The sequence below is a fragment of the Aegilops tauschii genome, chromosome 1 (assembly GCF_002575655.3).
Source record: "Aegilops tauschii subsp. strangulata cultivar AL8/78 chromosome 1, Aet v6.0, whole genome shotgun sequence".
In the NCBI taxonomy this organism is placed as follows: Eukaryota; Viridiplantae; Streptophyta; class Magnoliopsida; order Poales; family Poaceae; genus Aegilops; species Aegilops tauschii.
This window is the reverse complement of record NC_053035.3, coordinates 59,385,785-59,407,636: the sequence shown is the minus strand read 5'-3', so window position 1 is coordinate 59,407,636 and position 21,852 is coordinate 59,385,785. Positions and strand designations below refer to the sequence as shown.

General features: G+C 46.8%; 1 protein-coding gene across 1 annotated transcript; it reads left to right on the top strand.

Moving 5' to 3' along the window:
- Positions 1-11,799: 11,799 nt before the first annotated feature.
- On the top strand, positions 11,800-16,410 carry LOC141027533 (uncharacterized). The gene is made up of 7 exons (XM_073504603.1): positions 11,800-12,405; positions 12,519-12,888; positions 14,807-14,981; positions 15,093-15,260; positions 15,343-15,512; positions 15,859-15,911; positions 16,402-16,410. The coding sequence occupies exons 1-7, from the start codon at positions 11,800-11,802 to the stop codon at positions 16,408-16,410; spliced, it is 1,551 nt and encodes a 516-aa protein (XP_073360704.1).
- The last annotated feature ends 5,442 nt before the right edge of the window (positions 16,411-21,852 follow it).

Below are 21,852 nucleotides of genomic sequence, written 5' to 3'. Positions count from 1 at the left end.
CTTTTGGTGGGTGCTTACACTCGATGGAAGGCAGCAAAGGCAGTGTGCGAGAGCAGAAGTCTCCTGAGAGGGTTTTAGGCCAAAGCTTGAAGAGGATGGAGTGGCAACTGTGGTGTTCAGTGCGCTCGAGGTTGAGATCAAAACAAGGGAAGTGCCCGTGGTCAGCAGTGGACTGCCCAACCATGACTACCCCTGATGTCGTGCGGCAATTGCTCAGCCGAACAGAGAAGGTATATGTTAGGGTATCCGCATCAAAGTCTGCTAAAGCATGCGGCCGCCTTACTTCTGCAGCAAGCAGAACGGGCTTGAGGCAGAGGCGGTCCTCGTCTTCGTGAGCAACCTCCTGGATGGTGGGGATAGCAAAAGTGGTGTGCTTGCGGAGCTTGGGTTTGGCGGAAACCTTGAGCATGGCAATGGAGTCACCAAAAGTGGCAAAGTGTGGGTATTGGAAAGCACGGTCAGTCATGCTTTCGTTCGTAGCACGCGTGGCCCGCGGGTTGGCATGACCCCGACGGCAGCCGCGGGGCAGGGTGTAGTCATCCTCCGGTGGTGGGAAAGAGCTTGGTGGGAGAGGCGGCGAGGAGGGAGAGCCCAGCGTGCGCGCCACGTCCCATATCTCATTGATAAGGACGTCAGCATAGATGCCGGCTCCATCCACGCGATGGAAAGCTAAGTGGTGCGGGATGTGCTGCAGGGCTTCAACCTTGACCAGCACTAGGATACACGAGAAGTCATTCCCGTGGAGGCAGAGGTGGTTAACACCAAGGAGGCTCGCAAAGCCAGCTACACTGGTCGAGACCCCCTTGCGATCCCACAGCTCTAGAGGCATTTTCTCAAGGGAAAGGCTGACTATGTGGCGGAAGGAGAAGGTGAAAGCGTTGTCTCCAGCATTGTGGGGGAGGATGTCAACACGGCGGGAGGCAGTCTCAATAGGACTGGCAGACATGGCGGCCGCCTGTTCCGCCTCCCTAAGGAAGACGACATAGACGGTGCCCGTGGTGCAGCCAGCGTAGATAATTAATAATCCTCCCGCTGGTTCACCGCCTCCACCGCAACTGAACCATCTAATTAGATAATCACTTTATTGCACCCAAAGTTTGTCGTCAATGTAATCCCGTTTCTGATAGCACTCATCTCAGCAGAATCCTGATTGTCAGGTCGCTGTCACAATAAAGTTACCATTATCATCACGAGCAACAACTCCTGTGGCGCCTGAAAGCGTTTCGGATTGGACCCATGCATCCACATTCATTTTTGCATAACCCTGGTTAGACCTTTTCTACATAAGATCGTTCCTCCAAATAGTTTGTTAGGGGTTGACGCTTTTACGAAATTTGTAGCCAACACTTTGATAGATAAAGCGGTGTTGACGCCACCTCTCGCAGCACCGCTTCTTCTTCTACCTCACAACTCACTTGAGGTTTCTCTCTTCTCTCAAGAACACAAACGCTGAGAAGACTCAACACACACACACACACACACACACACACACACACACACACACACACACACACACACACACACACACACACACACACACACACGCATACACCAAGGAGAAGACATAGTAGCTTTGTCGAGAGTCACTTCCTTGGTGAATATAGAGACTACATGGTGTATGCGTGTGTGTGTGTGTGTGTGTTGAGTCTTCTCAAAAGGAAAGGTTAAGAAAATTCATCGCTTGTATGAACGAACTACTAATAAAGCAAACTCTCATACTCCTGACCTACCAAAGGACAAAGTCACGCGATTCTTAGATATTGACCTGCCGGAGGATTAATGGCTTTATGTCATTATTCCACCTCCCATGTCTTCTATAAGTCAAGTCTTATAAGGGGCAAAGTTTCTGTAAGAAAATGATAAATAGTGCATTCCTCACTTTACTCATGTGTCTTACAAATCTTTCAATCCCAATTAGTGTGTTATTTTCTTTGTCTCTACTCATTAGAGATTTGAGTTTGATATCCATAGGCATAGAAGGCACCGGGAATTGCCAATGAACCGTCAGAACTACAGTATGCATGGGTAGAATAGCATCATTATAGTGCCTCTCCCTCATGCTCTGCCGATCCAACTATTTTCCATTGCCTCGCCCACTTCGCTCACCACCAAACAATTCTACACCGACTAGCCTATACGCCACACTCAAATGTGATCTTGATGAACCAACAGGCAGGACATGTAGGTCGGTTGGCTAGGATGGAACCAATGGGGGATACATGGGGAAAAGATTAAAAAAATGGGAGCACCTAGAACTCTTTTTTTAGAATTCTTGGCCAACTTTATTAATGCATGAAAATGTTCATAGGTACAAGGTTTGGGTCATAAGGGTTCCCCAACCAAACATGACAACTCATATCTAAGTTATATGCAAACTTGGCGAGATTGTGAGATTCAAAAATAAAGTTCCTACATTCAAAAATAAAATTACAAGACTCTAAAGCCTCTCCGCACTCCGTTATTTCATGTAAGATTGCTCCATGTCTTCCCCCGGAGCGTTGCACGATATCCTTCACCAGACCTTGTGAATCTGATGCGACCCAAAGTTTCTCCACGCCCAAGTCCTCATCAAGTGACACCGCCTCCCGACAGGCTAGGGCTTCAAGGGTTGTAGGATCAATAATGCTGCTAAGAACTATCATCGAAGCTTCTTAGTACACCCCGTCGGCATCCCTAAATAATGCTGCCGCAACTCCTTTCTGGATGGCACTTGCCACAATGCCGTACAAATTGATTTTAGCATGTCCTCTCTGTGGTTGCCAATGTTCCGAGTTGTTCGTGACCTAGCAAACTGAAAGGCGATGCCCAGCTTCCGTTGAAAGCAAACCCAAGTCCAGCAAATATGAATTGATGAATGTATTTGTGTGTTGCGGACTTTGGAAGATGGATTCGTGACTCGCTTTCCTTCGATCATACCAAATAGACCACATGGTTACAGCAAGCCTTGTAAACTTTTCATGACTTGAGCAATCTCACATATCAAATATCCAACTCTTTGCGCTAGGTTCAGTGTTGTCAGACATTCTCTCCACTAATTCCTCGTCTGACAAGGCCCACGTGCACCGTGCCATAGTACAACTCACTCGTGCATGTTCCCATGAGTCCCCGCCTACGCACAGTGGACATGCATTGGTAGGCGACATGTTTCTGTTATGTAAGATGTCGGTCATTGGGAGTGAATGTCGGGCTAGCCGCCATAGGAAAACGTTCACTTTGGAAAGTATCACGATGTAACACAGAGACGACCATGCCTTTTCCTCCCTCTCGTGCTAGATGAGCCACAGCCTTCAAGCCGCTGCACTTTAGTTTTGATCAAGAACTTGTAAGCCGATCTTACCGTGAAGCATCCCATCCTATCTGGGTACCACACCTAAAAATCTGTGATGTTTCTTGTACATACTGGGATCTTGACAATTTCATTAGCATCAATAGGCAAAAAGATCAATCAAATGTACTCCCTATTCCATGCGTCCGATGCTGGTAGGAGAAGGTCTGGTACCTTCAATGGTGGGTTGTTAATGAGCGAGATGATTGGCCTCAAAGATTACTCTTTGGGAATCCAATTATCATTCCATATATCTTTCATCTTTCCATTACCAAATTCTCCTTATATACCTTGCTTCATAATGTCCCTGCTACTTGTAAACTGTGTTGGGATTTCTCCCGAAGAGCATGGGAGAAGCAGTTCAATAGAGATAAGTATTTCCTCAGTGAGAACCAAAATTATCGAACCAATACAAGAACCAAGTAAACTCTCATCTTCAACACCTACACACACAAGGCGTGATCACCTCTTGTTGCTCCGGCAGTAATATCAAAAAGATCAGGACAACAAAGTTTTTTTATCCTCCAAGAGAAGAACAGAGTAATAATCACCGAATTACTCTGTGCTCAGAAAACATCCATGCTTTTCTTTTTTGCATCTCATCTTAGTACTGCTGTTAGTATACCACCAAACATTGGTTCGTGTAAATGGTGGTGAACATTTCTGGGACAAAATGTCAAGATGTGCAAAGAACTTTCTGAAACTAGGTTTAGCTAAGCTGCAAAAACGAATATAAACAAAACTTTTTTTTATATTTTTTTAGAAAATGAGGATGACCCCCGGCCTCTGCATCTGGGGCCATTTTATTGATTATTCTCGAGGACCTTACAAAGTAGAACAACAATATGCCTGAAATCCGCCATCTTGGCACTCCTATCCAAATGATGAAGGGGTGCAAGCTGGGCCACATACCCAGACCTCTCACCTAAACTTAACATCTAAAGCCGGAGGCCCCGCCCGAGCCATCTGCCGGGTCCGGGGCTCAAACCGGTCCGACGCACTCACATGTGTCGTCGCCGCCATCTTCCACTGGTCCAGCTTCAGAGCATATTGAGGTGACACCTTGGCAGGTCCTCCGCCATCGACGCCAGCACGACGCCAAACGACGACCTCCACCTACGCGAGCCTTGGCAGGTCCTCCGCCATTGACGCCACCACGACGCCAGACGACGACCTCCGCCTACGCGAGTCCATCTCCAAGCAACGGATGCAAATCCATGCTAGGATAGGGCCGCACCACCACCGTCGCCCACCACCCACAAGCGCCACCCAACCCCAAGGTTTCCAAAGCGGCGCCTTCAAAAAGGGAACGGCGTCGTGACCGCCGCCGCCGCCCAACAAAGTTAGGGCTTTCGCCCGGGAGACCTAGGGGAAGGTGAGATCAGTCCATACCGACGCCTCCAAGGAGGGGAACGGCGCCCTCAGGCGTCGCCGTCGGCGCGGCCGGTCATGGCCGGCCAGGGATTTCGCCCGAACTAGATCCCCGCCACCAGCAGCGCCTCCTGTATAGAACCAGCGACCAAGAGGAAGCGCGGCCCGACCAGGTTGGCCCGCACGCCGAACAGGGGAGGAGGGGAGGCGCTAGATCGTGCGCACCGTCCGCCGCAGAAGCCGCCGGCGGCCGCCAACGACCACCGGATCCCGCCGCCCGCGCGGCCGGGACACCAGATCCACCGCCCGCACGACTGCTAGCCCGCCGTGCCTTGCCAATGGAGCCGTCGCTCCAGATCCGGGGTTACCCACGCAGAAGCAGGGCAACCGAGGTCCCGCCGCCACCATCCTTGGCGCCCCAGGCTTGCCCGGTGGCTGCCTCAGGCGACGGCGAGGAAGGGAAGAGGAGGAGGAGCGGCTAGGGTTGGGAGGAGGAGGAGGAGGAGCGGCTAAGGTCCTTAATCTTTTTCTTCTGGACGAGCCTCCAAATATACTGAACTGATCGGCAGAACGCTCATATACTCGCTGCAAACCTTTTGAGTTTATGTTGGTTATAGTTTTCTAGAGGAGATGGAGGAAGGAGAGAGTGACAGCTGGCATAATGTACAGTACTGCTTACTGCTTACACGATGGTGAGACATGTTGGTATAGCTGAACCGAGGTTTAACTGTCCAAGGTTCAGCAAAACATTTCGCGGTTAGTTGTTGAGTTTAAGAGATTGGCATCCCCGGGAGAAGGCAAAGTGAAAGCTGAATAAAACTGTTGCTTATTGATGATTTGGTGCGGCATACAAGAGTATATAAGAGGGTACAAATCGACTTGGGGTAGGGGTACAAAACTGACTTGGACTAGAAGTCGTATACCATAATGACTACTCTAACATCCGCCCGCAGTATCAACGGCAGGCTCGACGACGTTGAGACTGAAACAGATATCTTGAAACGGCTTAGTAGGCAGTGCCTTGGTGAAAATGTCAGCAAACTGAGCCGTAGAGGGAACATGAAGCACCCGAACCTGACCAAGAGCAACCTTTTCACGAACAAAATGAATATCAATCTCAATATGCTTTGTGCGTCGGTGTTGAACTGGATTGTTGGTCATGTAGACTGCTGATATGTTGTCACAGGAGACAATAGTGGCCTGCTCAATAGGCATGTGTAGCTCGGTGAGTAACTGCCGAATCCAGATTGTATCTGCAACGGCATGTGCCACAGCGCGATACTCAGCCTCGGCCGACGAACGTGAGACTGTAACCTGTCTTTTCGAAGACCAAGAAATCAAATTGTTACCAAGAAAAACACAAAAAACGGAAGTGGACCTTCGAGTGTCAGGACAACCAGTCCAGTCTGCATCAGAGTATGCGGTAAGCGAGTTTGGATAAGAATTATTGAGGTGGAGACCATGATTGATAGTTCCTTTTAAATACCGAAGAATGCGTTTAACATGATTATAGTGAGGAACCCGGGGATCATGCATATAGAGACATGTTTGTTGAACAGCAAAAGAGATTTCAGGACGAGTAGTGGTGAGATATTGGAGAGCACCTGTTAGGCTACGATAGAGAGTAGGATCGGAAAAGGGTTCACCGGTAGCCGAAAGTTTAAAACTAGTATCGACAGGAGTGCGAGATGATTGACAGTCAAGCATACCAGCACGATTAAGAAGATCAAGAATATACTGGCGTTGGGAAAGAAAAAGGCTGGAGGAATCTCGAACAACAGCAATGCCTAAGAAATGATGAAGGAGTCCTAGGTCAGTCATAGAAAATTCAGATCTAAGAAGAGAGACAATATGATCTAAGAACTTTTGAGAGGAGGCGGTAAGAATGATATCATCTACATAGAGAAGTAAATAGGCAGTGTCAGAAGTTTGATGATACACAAAAAGAGAGGTGTCGGAGAGAGATGGAGTGAAGCCTATTGTTTGAATGAAGGAGGAGAAGCGTTGAAACCAAGCTCGTGGGGCCTGTTTAAGACCGTAGAGAGATTTCTGAAGAAGACATACATGAGTTGGAAAGGATGGATTTTCAAAACCCAGAGGTTGCTGGCAGTAGACAGTTTCTTGAAGGGAACCATGGAGGAAAGCATTTTTAACATCAAGTTGGTGAATGGGCCATGAAGAGGAGACGGCAACACTAAGAACGGTGCGAATGGTGCTAGGTTTAACAACAGGAGAGAAGGTTTCTTCGTAATCAATTCCTTGTTGCTGAGAAAAGCCACAACAAACCCACCTGGCTTTATATCGTGAGAGGCTCCCATCAGAGTGGAACTTTTGGCGAAAAATCCATTTGCCAGAAACAATATTTGTATTGGGAGGACGAGGAACAAGTTGCCAGGTGTTGTTTTGAAGTAAAGCATTATATTCTTCTTGCATGGCAGCGGCCCAATTGGGATCAAGTAGAGCAGTTTTGTAATTCTTTGGAAGAGAAGTGAGAGATACGGAGGTATGAAGGTTTAGGCGGTCTTGGGGTTGATGAAATCCTGATTTGGCCCTAGTACGCATGCGATGATCATTAATCGAGGCTGCTATAGGAATAGCACGAGGGGGTAAGGTCGGTACTGGTGAGTCCGGCGCAGCGGAAGAGTCGGACGAAGGAGTAGGGCTGAGTGGTGGAGTGGGAGCAGGGCTGGGTGGTGGAGTGGGAGTAGGGGCCGGGGGTGTTGGGGAGGGAGCAGGGGCCGGGGGTGTTGGGGACGTCTCGGGTGGGGTGAGTGTATGGTTGGGATTGGCTATGGTGGGTGTTAATGGTGGTGGTGATAAGTTGTGTTCAGCAGGTAGGGGAGTATATAGTTGGAAAGGACGGGGAGAGGGGGTGTTTGCGGAGCTAGGGGTGTTGGATGGTGTAGTAGTGCGTTGTGAGAAAGGAAAAATGTGCTCAGCAAACGTGACATGACGAGAGACATGAACGTGTCCGGTGTGAAGGTCGAGACAGCGATAGCCTTTGTGCTCGTCAGAGAAGCCGAGAAAAGCACATGGGATAGAGCGTGGTGACAATTTATTTGCAGAAGTGGCGTAGGCATTGGGAAAACAGAGACAGCCGAAAACACGAACCGCGGAGTAGTCGGGGTGGGAAAGAAAGAGGGAATAATAGGGAGTAGTGTTGGGTTTAGTTTTAGAAGGTCGAATATTTAGAAGGAAGGTGGCCATGTGTAGGGCTTCAGCCCAAAACTTGGGAGGCATAGATGATTGAATGAGGAGAGTGCGAACTATATCATTGAGGGTGCGAAGAGAGCGTTCTGCTTTACCATTTTGAGGGGATGTGTAGGGACATGAGAACCTAAGCAGGATGCCATGTTGTAAGAAGAAAGTACGATTTTTAATGTTATCAAACTCGCGACCATTGTCACATTGGATAAAGCGAAGTGGGAGGAAGAAGTGAACAGACACATAGCGTTGAAAATTAAGGAAAAGAGAATGGACCTCGGATTTGTTGCGTAGAGGAAAAGTCCAGACAAAGTGGGTGAAATCATCTAGGATAACAAGGTAGTATTTAAAACCCGAAACACTTGCAATGGGAGAGGTCCATAAATCACAATGTATTAATTCAAAGGGATAAGTGCTACAAGAACTAGAGGAACTAAAGGGAAGACGCACATGTTTGCCTAATTGACAAGACTCGCAAAACACAGAATTATGAGAGTCCCTATTACATGGTATGGTAAATTCACTAAGCATAGAAGCTAAGACGGCGGGGTTGGGATGGCCCAAGCGACGATGCCAGAGATCGACGGAGGCTAGCATGGATGTTGGAGGGGTGGCGGCAGGAACTCCATTAAGAGAATAAAGATCACCGGAGCTATTGAAGCGAGCGATCTCGACCTTGGTCAGGTAATCCTTCACAGATAAACCAAAAGGGTCAAATTCAGCCGAAACTAGATTGTCACAAGTAAATTGGCGAACAGAGATAAGATTTTTAATGAGGGCGGGTGCAACTAGAACATCGCGAAGTAAAAGAGGTTTGGTGGAAGAGGGAAGTTGAGCCTGACCAACACAATATATAGGAATAGATGATCCATCTCCAAGGATAATGGAAGGGAAAGGAGATTTAGTGCAAGAAGATAACCAATTACTAGATGCAGACATATGACTAGAGGCCCCTGAATCAAAGATCCAATCCGTACCTGAGTTTCCTTGTGCAGCAAAGTTATTCATGGCCTAGAGAAAGGCAGCTTGATCCCAGCTTGGCGTCGCAGGTGAGGGTGCCGTCGGAAGCAGTGCCGGCGGATACGATGGTGAAGGCAGTAGGGCCGGCTGGGGAGTGTAGTAGGCATTGGCCGGCTGTGGTGGGGGTGGCGTCGGGAGCAGGGCCGGCTGAGGTGTGTAGTAGGCGCCGCCGTCGGTGGTGTAATGATCATAAGGAGCATACGTCGGGGCGGCGTGATAGGCATTGGCCGGCTGTCGGGGGTTGAGAACCCCGGGAGCACCAGTAGGCGGCCGAAGGCCGGGTTGCCAGGCACCTGAGTATGCCGGCGGAGCACCGAGGGTGGACGGAGCGGACCAGGGCATGGGCCATGCTTGAACAAGCCCCGTCCAAGGATCATGAGGAGGCCGCCATGCAACCGCGGATGGAGCACTGGTGGGTGGTGCAGGACTCGGTGCTGGTGATGTCGTAGGCGGAACCGAACGAGTCGACGGCGGCCTGTAGATAGGGTTTTTGCCGTGGTAGTTCGGACTAGGACGGCAGCCTGGGGGCGGTTGAACAGATGACAATGCGGACAGCCCGGCGGCAGGAGCCGGCCTGGAAGGCGGCGCTGGTGTAGACGACAGAGGAGGACAAGCCGCAGCATGAAAGACCTTGGGGCGAGAGTCCTTGCGAGCTTGTGTTTCCGCCGTGAGTTGTAGCAAGGAACGAACTTCAGCGAAGGTAGGAGGGGCCGTACCATCGGTATGAACGAGGCTTGCTTGTCAAAGTCGTCGCTGAGGCCGACGACGACGATATTGATTAGCTGTGAGTCGCTAACTGTATCGCCGAGTTCGCGGAGCTCATCACCAATGGTCTTAACGCGCTAGCAGAACAGGTTCACCGGGGCGTCTCCTTGCACCATATTGCGAAGCTCGGTGTGGAGAGCGTTTTTCCGAGCGTCGGTGTTGCTTTGGAAGAGCTGACGGAGGGAGTGCCAGATGTTGGCAGCGGTGGCGCCGTCGTGATTGAGCATGTTGAAGATCTCGGTGGTGATGCGGGTGTAGAACCACTGAACGATCGCGAGATCGTCTTTCAACCATTGCGGATCGTCGGGGCGGGGAAGACAGTTGGCGGCGACATGCGAGCGCAGGTTGCAGCAGCCGAGGTGGAGATCGAAGAGATGTCTCCAATGGTAGTAGTTGTGGGCGGCGAGATCAAGAACCTATGGGGATGTAGGGGCTGACGTCGGAGATTGTGTCAGCAAGAGATATTGGTGCGGCGAGGATGGGTGCAGGGTAGTTTTGTGGAGCTATGGTGAGGGCCGAGAGAGAAGCGGCCGCGGCGTTGGCAGCCTTGGCGATGAGTGCGGCCCGGCGCTCGAAGTAGCCGGGCGGCGGCGGCGGCTGTGGCGTTGGCGGAGCCATACCCTAAACCCTGAGACCGGTATCTGATACCATGAAAGCTGAATAAAACTGTTGCTTATTGATGATTTGGTGCGGCATACAAAAGTATATAAGAGGGTACAAACTGACTTGGGGTAGGGGTACAAAACTGACTTGAACTAGAAGTCGTATACCATAATGACTACTCTAACACAAAGAACAGCATTGGCACACGTCGTGTTCGGCTTATTTGTTTGGTGGGCTGAACTCCACGATTATTCACATTTACCATTCGGAGTATCAGCAGTTGTTGCCATCGACAACAGCATGATGGAAAAGGCTCGAGGTAGGCACAGGATCATGAACTTGCAACCATGCACGCAGATGCAGGGCACGGTTTCCTGCTTTCACATAAGCATCGACCTCCGTCTCTCAGACTCCATGATACCTGTTTTTCACTATAACTTCTATACAAGAAACTCTGTGATGAGCAAAAATAGTTTGCGCCTGCTCTGTAACTCATCGAGTGGAGCGACGAAGACGTGAGGTTGTAGAGACAGTCATGGGCATCCATACAATGAGAGAGGATTTGGTACGACTAAGAGCCACCTTTTTTCTTTTCTTATGCCCACATTTATTATACACACGTGTATTTTCAGTAAAAACTTGGTGTGATTTATGAATATATGTTCGGCCCTATCAATGCTAGAAGCATGTTTCAAAGGCAGACGTGCGTATGTGTGTGATTGTGATTTCCTCTTAGTATAAAAAATGACAAGTAGCTAGAAGCACTCGACATCACCCACCAGAGGTCAAACCATCACACTCATGTTTATACTATAGTGAGTTTGCAGGAAATCAAGTGAGATCCTCTTAATGTGTCTAGCCCCAGCCAGTACAAGCGGTTAAACGCTCTCGTCCGAGAGTAGTATAATGTCCAAGCAAAACATAGTTAATCTAGAATCTTGAGATTTCTACAACTATGATTATGTAAATGAATAAAGTACGGTTCTCCAAAATGTATCAGAATAAATTGACCCCGCGGCCACATATGAGCATACCTAGACGACAATGGTTCTAGTTAGCTCGCTTTTTCTCGTGAGAACGAAAAATTAGCCATTGGATTTTATTTTTCAAGAACTTTGGAATGTTGTTTTTGCCATTTCTAGGTGCATCATTTGTCTCGACGACATATAAAGCCCATCGTTTGTCTCGACGACATATAAACTCTATTGCCTCTTGTTGAAGATAATATTCGCAGCTATATCTCTAGGCGTTACGCATGTATCTTTCTGTTATGTTTCTATCTTCTGTATGTAGTTGAATAGATTCTATCTCTACCTCTGTTGTTCTCCAAGAATGTAATTCAAACAGATGTATGTGCCTATGGGATAAGCCCCATCAATCTATAAATACACGCGGCCCTCCAACGAGGGTGATACGCTTCCTCCTATCAATTTCTACATGGTAATCAGAGCATCCTCTTCCTTCTCGTCCTAAACCACAGAAGCCTAGATCAATCTCTCCACAGAAAAACCATGTCGTCCTCCTCCTCCACCCCAACTCTCTCTGGCCTTGGATCCCAGGTCACAGAGAAGCTTACCCGCGAGAACTATCTCCTGTGGAAGGCGCAGATCCTGCCGCACTTCCTCGGGGCGGGCCTTTACGGCTATCTGGATGGCACCATTGCCGAACCAGAGAAGATGCTCACCATGAAGGACAAGGAGGGCAAGGACCAAGTCGTCATCAACCCGGCGTATGAAGCCTGGATGCGTCAGGACCAGCAGGTCCTTGGGCACCTCATGAACAACCTGTCAAAGGAGGTGCTGGTCTCGGTCGTTTCCATCAGGACGGCACGAGCACTCTGGACATCATTGGGTAATATGTTTGCTTCTCAATCACGCTCACGTATTAATAATCTTCGGATCTCCCTGTCCAATGCCAAAAAGGGCAACCAATCTGCACCGGTGTACTTCTCCCGGATGCGTGGATACGCCGGCGAGCTTGCTGCCGCGGGGAAGCCACTGGATGAGGATGAACTCGTCTCTTTCCTGCTGGCGGGGCTGGACCTCGACTACAACCCTCTGGTCTCGGCCCTAGACGCCCGCACCGAGCCGGTCACCGTCGATGCACTCTATTCCCAAGTGTGCAACTTTGATCAGCGAATCGAGCTGCTCACAGGAGGCCATGATGTGGGCTTCAAATCTTCTGCAAACTCTGCCCGTCGTGGCGGAGCTCCCCCTCGTGGCTATGGCAGGGGGGAGAACAGAAGCAAGGAGGTGGCGGCGGTGGCTACAAGAAGAAGCAGACCACCGGCGGGCGCCCCTTCTACAACAACAACAAGGGTGCTCGTCCAGGTGGTGGCTCGTCCAGCAGCAACAAGGCCAACAATGATCCTATCCAGTGCCAGATCTGTGGCAAGATCGGTCACAGCGCAAGGGACTGCTGGTACCGCTTCGATGATGACGCTCAAGAACAAAAAGTTGATGCTGCGGCTCAGTATGGTGTTGACACTAACTGGTACGTCGACAGCGGCGCAACTAACCACCTCACAGGAGAGTTGGAAAAGTTGACGACCCGTGAGAAGTATCGCGGCCACGACCAAATCCATGGTCCAGATGGATCAGGTATGAGAATAAATCATGTTGGTCAATCAATTATCAAAACCCCTAGCCGTCCTATTCATCTTAAAAATATCCTTCATGCTCCTAATGCTCAAAAAAACCTTCTTTCTGTACATCGCATTGCTCTAGACAATCATGTATTACTTGAGTTTTACCCCTTCATCTTTTTGATTAAGGATCTGGCAACGAGGAAGATGCTCTACAGAGCTAGATGCGTTGGAGGGCTCTATCCATTGATCCCTCGCTTTAGGAGCTCAAATAAACAAGCTTTTGGTGTCACCCAATTATCTTCGGCAAGGTGGCACGATCGATTAGGACATCCTTCTTTTGCTATTGTTCAACGAGTGCTTAGGAAAAATAAACTCCCGTTTGTTGGTGAGCCTAGTAGTGAAACAGTGTGTGATTCATGTCAAAAAGCAAAAAGTCATCAACTCCCATATCCCGTGTCAACTAGTGTTTCTTCCAAACCATTAGAACTCATTTTTTCTGATGTATGGGGGCAAGCACCCACTTCTGTTGGTCGACACAAATACTATGTAAGCTTCATTGATGATTATAGCAAGTATACATGGATCTATCTTATTAAACATAAGTCTGATGTGTTTCAAGTTTTCCAAAATTTCCAAGCACTTGTTGAACGAAAGTTTGATAGCAAAATTATCGCAGTCCAATCGGACTGGGGTGGCGAGTACGAGAAACTAAACTCTTTCTTCCAAAAATTGGGAATTTCCCATCATGTTTCTTGTCCACACGCACACCAACAAAATGGCTCCGTTGAACGCAAGCATCGCCATATTGTTGAAGTTGGCCTTTCTCTACTTGCAAATGCTTCCATGCCATTAAAATTCTGGAATGAAGCCTTCCTCACTGCCACACATCTCATTAATATTCTTCCAAGCCGTGTCATCAACTACCAAACACCTACAGAATGGCTTTTGCAAACCAAACCAAACTATGCCTCCCTCCGAGTTTTTGGGTGTGCATGTTGGCCCAATCTTCGACCCTACAACACCAAAAAACTTTCCTTTCGCTAAAAACAATGTGTGTTCATTGGTTATAGTCCACAACATAAAGGGGTCAAGTGCTTAGATGTGCAAACTGGAAGAGTTTACATATCCAGGGATGTGGTGTTTGATGAGACCGTTTTTCCGTTTCAAGATCTCCATCCCAATGCCGGAGCTCTCCTACAAAAAGAAATCCTTCTTCTTCCTAGTTCTCTTTCCAGCTTAGATCAAGGGGGAAATGATATTTTTGATGATCACATGACTAACCCTCATAACCATACAACACAGTCTCCTAGTGATGCAGATGATACAGGAATTTGTGGTGCAGAAAACGGTGCAAAAACTGCTGAAAACGAGGTTGTACAACAGCCAATATTTCATGCAGCAGAACTGGACATGGGCACTGGACACGAGGGAGATTCACCTGCGCCTGCAACTACGTCGGGATCAGCAGGCTCCAGATCCTAGGAGGATCGCCTGCAGCAGCAGGCCACCTCGGAGTCACGCGCGCGTCGCAGCAACAGCGCCTCCCCCACGAGGCGGGCCACGAACGCGTCGCCCAATGCGCGTGGACCCACGTTCGGGTCAATCATCGCCCGCCACGCGCGGCGTGGTCCGGCGGGCCACCGACAGCGACCGGGCCCCCGATAGCGGTCGGGCTCACGACAGCGACCGGGCCAACGCGGATTCACCTGGCGCGCCTGGTGCACCCAACGGTGGATCGCCCTCCGGATCCACCTCTGCCAGCCCTGCACACCCAGGCGGATCGGGCGGATCTTCTGCAGCGCCAACTCCTGTAGCGCGTTCTACACGTGTTGGTACACGTCTACAAACAGGAAAAATTAATCATGTCAATTACAAAAGTATTCTTAAATTCGGGCTGACATGTTCTACTGATGTACCACATTCTGTTGAAGAGGCGCTGAATGATGCTAAGTGGAGAAAATCCATGGAAGAAGAATACAAGGCCTTCAGGAAGAATGAGACTTGGCACTTGGTTCCACCGAGTCAAGGTAAAAATTTGATAGATTGCAAATGGGTATACAAAGTTAAAAGAAAGGCTGATGGCACTATTGACCGATATAAGGCTAGGTTAGTAGCTAAAGGTTTCAAACAGAGTTACGGGATAGATTATGAGGACACGTTTAGTCCTGTTGTCAAGGCTGCTACTATCAGTCTTGTGTTGTCTATTGTTGTCTCCAGGAATTGGTGCTTAAGGCAATTGGATGTACAGAATGCGTTTTTACATGGTATTCTGGAAGAGGAGGTTTACATGAAACAACCACCTGGGTTTCAAAACAAGCATGCACCTTTCCATGTGTGCAAGCTTGATAAAGCTCTGTATGGTCTGAAGCAGGCCCCGAGAGCGTGGTACTCACGATTGAGTGCAAAATTGCAAAATATTGGTTTTTGTTCCATCCAAGTCAGATACCTCATTGTTTATTTACAATAGGTCTAATATCACAATGTTCATGCTCATATATGTTGATGATATTATTGTCACCAGCTCGTCTAGTGAAGCAGTGACAGCACTTCTGAAGGACTTGGGCTCAGAGTTTGCTCTCAAGGACTTGGGAGATCTGAGTTTCTTCTTGGGGATTGAAGTCAAGAAAACTGATGATGGTATAGTCCTCTCTCAAGAAAAATACGCAACTGATCTTTTGAAAAGAGTTGGCATGCAGAATTGCAAACCCTCTCCAACTCCGTTATCTAGTTTAGAAAAACTATCTTTGCATGAAGGAGAACTTCTAAGTCAGGAAGATGGCACTCAATACAGGAGTATGATTGGTGCACTTCAGTATTTAACCCTTACTAGACCTGATATCTCTTTTGATGTGAACAAAGTTTGTCAGTTTCTACATGCACCTACCACCTTACATTGGTCTGCTGCAAAGCGTATTCTGAGGTATGTGAAGAATACAGTAAGTGTTGGTTTAACATTCAGTAAATCTCAGTCTACTCTTGTCAGTGCTTTCACTGATGCTGATTGGGCTGGAGACCCAGATGACAGAAGGTCAACAGGTGGCTTTGCAATATTTTTTGGTCCAAATCTAATATCATGGTGTGCTAAGAAACAAGTCACAGTCTCTCGGTCTAGTACAGAGGCTGAGTATAAAGCTCTAGCTAATGCTACTGCATAAATCATTTGGGTACAGTCCATGCTAAAGGAACTTGGAGTGCCACAGGTGCAAGTTCCTTGTCTTTGGTGTGATAATTTGGGAGCCACATACCTTTCTGCAATTTTCATGCCAGAACCAAACACATTGAGATAGATTTCCACTTTGTTAGAGAGCGTGTTGCTAACAAGAAGTTGGACATTCGGTTTATTCATTCAAAAGATCAAGTTGCAGATGGCTTCACAAAGGCTTTGCCTACACGGAGCTTTGAAGAATTCAAGCGTAATCTCAACTTAGCCAAGTTGTGATTATGCGGGCGTGTTGAAGATAATATTCGCAGCTATATCTCTAGGCGTTACGCATGTATCTTTCTGTTATGTTTCTATCTTCTGTAGGTAGTTTAATAGATTCTATCTCTACCTCTCTTGTTCTCCAAGAATGTAATTCAAACAGATGTATGCGCCTATGGGATAAGCCCCATCAATCTATAAATACACGCGGCCCTCCAACGAGGGTGATACGCTTCCTCCTATCAATTCCTACACCTCTGACCTACCCAAGGACAAGTTTCATAACAAAATAATTCTCCACTATTCACCTAGCAAAGGACTGATGACTTATATCACTGCATACCATTCAAGTCGTCTATAAGGAGCAAGGAAATGTAAGGAAGGGATAGATAAATAGCGCTTTACATTGCTCATATTACTCCTCAATGGTAATACTTTCCAATCACATTTCAAGTGCTTTTTGTTGTGTCTCTGCGCATTAGCGATTTGAATATAATATCTTTAGGCATAGAAGACACCGGGAATTACTGATGCGTTACCGGAATTAATTACAACTTGCACTCCAGGATTCATATCGCTATTCTGAGGTTGTCTTTTGCTCTACAGCCTCAGCTAGTTTCCATCTGCCTCGTCCTTCAGTGACCATCAAGCAATCCTACTCCAACCATTCGATACTCCGATACAACATTCTTGTGTGTGATCTGTAAGAACCTTGGGGTCAGTGTTGGACTTGGAGGAGCAGTGAAGCTCATCAGGTCTTGCTTCTGCTCACCAATGATTACTCTCGCTATATTTGTCTTTCACAGCTAGCCAATAAGAAATTGAGAAAGATTTTTTTCTCTCGTAGGAATCGATACATAAATAGCACCATGGTGCGCACAACAGCATGGTGATTCTGGTTAACACTTGAGAGAGTTTTCATGTAAATTGGAACGTCAGCTAGTTAACTAACCGAAATAATGAACTAGTAACTTAGTTGGCTCATTCAATCGCAAATATAGCCAGGCAAGCTTATCTTCGTACTTTGCTTCTGAATCTAGAACACTCTGGTTCTTGGAACAACTCAGGTAGGAAAGAGAAACACAAAAGCCTAGTCTTTCTTGCGAAGAGTACCCTTGTCTTTTCCTCTTCTAGCAAAAAAAATTGAGCCTCTTCTAGCTGTAATTGAATAAGAAATTCATGGTCCTTTTTTTGTGGTAAAGAAATTCATGGTCATTACTCATAAAGTCATATGAACCTTACTAGATCCGACTGTACCTCATCAAGTGAGTGAATTGGTGACGAAAATGGGCATCCTCTCATCGGAGAACTCGTTGGAGCCTGGAGGTTTGTAGGGATAGTCACGGGTGTTCATACAATAAGATAATATTTAGTACGACTTAGAGCCACCTTTTCCTGTGCTCACATTACACAAACATGGGTGCTTTCTACAAAACACTTGGTCTGATGTGGAAAAATATTTTATTTCCCTATCAGTGCTAGAAGCACCTTCAAATGCAAAAAAAGGAGAAAAAAAGGTGACAACTTGAAACACATCTTGGTAGGAGTTTTTTTTGCGGGTATCTTGGTAGGAGTTACATGGATATAAATCACTTGACTTCACCCACCGAGATCAAAATGTGGTAGGAATTAACTAAGTGAGATCCATGTAATATGTCAGGTCTCCATCAATAATTGTAGTTGGTTAAAGAAGTCCTCCCCCGAGCGTGTTAGTATAATGGGCCTAGTATAATGTCCAAGTATATATGGGGGTGATCAAATTTCATGTAATTAAAAAGTATGAGTAGCCTAAAATCTTCGGATTTCTGTGACTGTAATTATATACATTAATAAACACTTCTCCAAAATGTATGAATGTAGTCCACAATCACATATGAGCAGACCTAGATGATGTTGTTCTACTTAGTTTGCTTTTTCTGGTGAGGATGAAACATTAGCTGATGGCCTTTATTTTCATGAATTTTGTAGTGGTAAATTATTTGTTGCCTAAGAAAATTCATTGTTTGTATAAACAAATGATTAATTAAGCAAACTCTCATACTTCTGACCTGTCAATGGACAAACTCGCGAGGTTCTTAGATATTGACGTACCAGAGGACCGATGGCTTTATGTCATTGTCCCACGCCCATGTCTTTTGTAAGCCAAGTCTCTTATAAGGGGCAAGGCTGTTGCAAGCAAATAATAAAAGGCGCATTCCTCATTTTGTTGGGGAATGTAGTAATTTCAAAAAAATTCCTACGGACACGCAAGATCATGGTGATGCATAGCAACGAGAGGGGAGAGTGTTGTCCACGTACCCTCGTAGACCGACAGCGGAAGCGTTATCACAACGCGGTTGATGTAGTCGTACGTCTTCACGATCCGACCGATCAAGTACCGAACGCACGGCACCTCCGAGTTCTACACACGTTCAGCTCGATGACGTCCCTCGAACTCCGATCCAGCCGAGTGTTGAGGGAGAGTTTCGTCAGCACGACGGCGTGGTGACGATGATGATGTTCCACCGACGCAGGGCTTCGCCTAAGCTCCGCAACGGTATTATCGAGGTGTAATATGGTGGAGGGGGGCACCGCACACGGCTAAGAGATCAATAGATCAATTGTTGTGTGTATGGGGTGCCCCCCTGCCCCCGTATATAAAGGAGCAAGGGGCAGGCAGCCGGCCAAGGGGAGAGGCGCGCCAAAGGGGGGAGTCCTACTCCCACCGGGAGTAGGACTCCTCCTTTCCTTGTGGGAGTAGGAGAAGGGAAGGGGGAAGGAGAAAGAAGGAAGGGGGCGCCCCCCCCCCCCCTCCCTAGTCCAATTCGGACTAGCCCATGGGGAGGGGTGCGGCCACCCTTTGGGGTCTTTCTCTCCTTTCCCGTATGGCCCATTAAGGCCCAATACGAATTCCCGTAACTCTCCGGTACTCCGAAAAATATCCGAATCACTCGAAACCTTTCCGAAGTCCGAATATAGTCGTCCAATATATCGATCTTTACGTCTCGGCCATTTCGAGACTCCTCGTCATGTCCCCGATCTCATCCGGGACTCCGAACTCCTTCGGTACATCAACATACATAAACTCATAATAAAACTATCATCGTAACGTTAAGCGTGCGGACCCTACGGGTTCGAGAACTATGTAGACATGACCGAGACACCTCTCCGGTCAATAACCAATAGCGGAACCTGGATGCTCATATTGGCTCCCACATATTCTACGAAGATCTTTATCGGTCAGACCGCATAACAACATACGTTGTTCTCTTTGTCATCGGTATGTTACTTGCCCGAGATTCGATCGTCGGTATCTCGATACCTAGTTCAATCTCGTTACCGGCAAGTCTCTTTACTCGTTCCGTAATACATCATCCCGCAACTAACTCATTAGTCACAATGCTTGCAAGGCTTATAGTGATGTGTATTACTGAGTGGGCCCAGAGATACCTCTCCGACAATCGGAGTGACAAATCCTAATCTCGAAATACGCCAACCCAACAAGTACCTTTGGAGACACCTGTAGAGCACCTTTATAATCACCCATTTACGTTGTGACGTTTGGTAGCACACAAAGTGTTCCTCCGGTAAACGGGAGTTGCATAATCTCATAGTCATAGAAACATGTATAAGTCATGAAGAAAGCAATAGCAACATACTAAACGATCGGGTGCTAAGCTAACGGAATGGGTCAAGTCAATCACGTCATTCTCCTAATGAGGTGATCCCATTAATCAAATGACAACTCATGTCTATGGCTAGGAAACATAACCATCTTTGATTAATGAGCTAGTCAAGTAGAGGCATACTAGTGACATACTGTTTGTCTATGTATTCACACATGTATTATGTTTCCGGCTAATACAATTCTAGCATGAATAATAAACATTTATCATGATATAAGGAAATAAATAATACTTTATTATTGCCTCTAGGGCATATTTCCTTCAGTCTCCCACTCGCACTAGAGTCAATAATCTAGTTCACATCGCCATGTGATTTAACATCAATAATTCACATCACCATGTGATTAACACCCATAGTTCACATCTCTATGTGACCAACACTCAAAGGGTTTACTAGAGTCAATAATCTAGTTCACATCACTATGTGATTAACACCCAAAGAGTACTAAGGTGTGATCATGTTTTGATTGTGAGATAATTTTAGTCAACGGGTCTGTCACATTCAGATCCGTAAGTATTTTGCAAATTTCTATATCTACAATGCTCTGCACGAAGCTACTCTAGCTAATTGCTCCCACTTTCAATATGTATCTAGACCGAGACTTAGAGTCATCTAGATTTAGTGTCAAAACTTGCATCGACGTAACCCTTTACGACGAACCTTTTGTCACTTCCATAATCGAGAAACATATCCTTATTCCACTAAGGATAATTTTGACCGCTGTCCAGTGATCTACTCCTAGATCACTATTGCACTCCCTTGCCAAAATCAGTGTAGGGTATACAATAGATCTAGTACACAGCATGGCATACTTTATAGAACCTATGGCCAAGGCATAGGGAATGACTTTCATTTTCTTTTTATCTTCTGCCGTGGTCGGGCTTTGAGTCTTACTCAATTTCACACCTTGTAACACAGGCAAGAACTCTTTCTTTGACTGTTCTATTTTGAACTACTTCAAAATCTTGTTAAGGTATGTACTCATTGAAAAAACTTTATCAAGCGTCTTGATCTATCTCTATAGATCTTGATGCTCAATATGTAAGCAGTTTCACCGAGGTCTTTCTTTGAAAAACTCCTTTCAAACACTCCTTTATGCTTTGCAGAATAATTCTACATTATTTCCGATCAACAATATGTCATTCACATATACTTATCAGAAATGTTGTAGTGCTCCCACTCACTTTCTTGTAAATACAGGCTTCACCGCAAGTCTGTATAACACTATATCCTTTGATCAACTTATCAAAGTGTATATTCCAACTCCGAGATGCTTGCACCAGTCCATAGATGGATCGCTGGAGCTTGCATATTTTGTTAGCACCTTTAGGATTGACAAAACCTTCTGGTTGCATCATATACAACTCTTCTTTAATAAATCCATTAAGGAATGCAGTTTTGTTTATCCATTTGCCAGATTTCATAAAATGCAGCAATTGCTAACATGATTCGGACAGACTTAAGCATAGATACGAGTGAGAAACTCTCATCGTAGTCAACATCTTGAACTTGTCGAAAACCTTTTTGCGACAATTCGAGCTTTGTAGATAGTGACACTACTATCAGCGTCCGTCTTCCTCTTGAAGATCCATTTAATCTCAATGGCTCGCCGATCATTGGGCAAGTCAATCAAAGTCCACACTTTGTTCTCATATATGGATCTTATCTCAGATTTCATGGCCTCAAGCCATTTCGCGGAATCTGGGCTCATCAGCGCTTCCTCATAGTTCGTAGGTTCGTCATGGTCTAGTAACATAACCTCCAGAACAGGATTACCGTACCACTCTGGTGCGGATCTTACTCTGGTTGACCTACGAGGTTCAGTAATAACTTGATCTGAAGTTCCATGATCATCATCATTAACTTCCTCACTAATTGGTGCAGGAGTCA

Excerpts from the sequence above, each read along its gene's own strand:
- LOC141027533 (XM_073504603.1), top strand. The coding sequence starts at position 11,800 with ATGTCGTCCTCCTCCTCCACCCCAACTCTCTCTGGCCTTGGATCCCAG. Across the intron at positions 14,982-15,092 it reads ATTGACCGATATAAGGCTAG|GAATTGGTGCTTAAGGCAAT; the intron begins GTTAGTAGCTAA and ends TGTTGTCTCCAG. Across the intron at positions 15,513-15,858 it reads AGTCAAGAAAACTGATGATG|TGCTTTCACTGATGCTGATT; the intron begins GTATAGTCCTCT and ends TACTCTTGTCAG.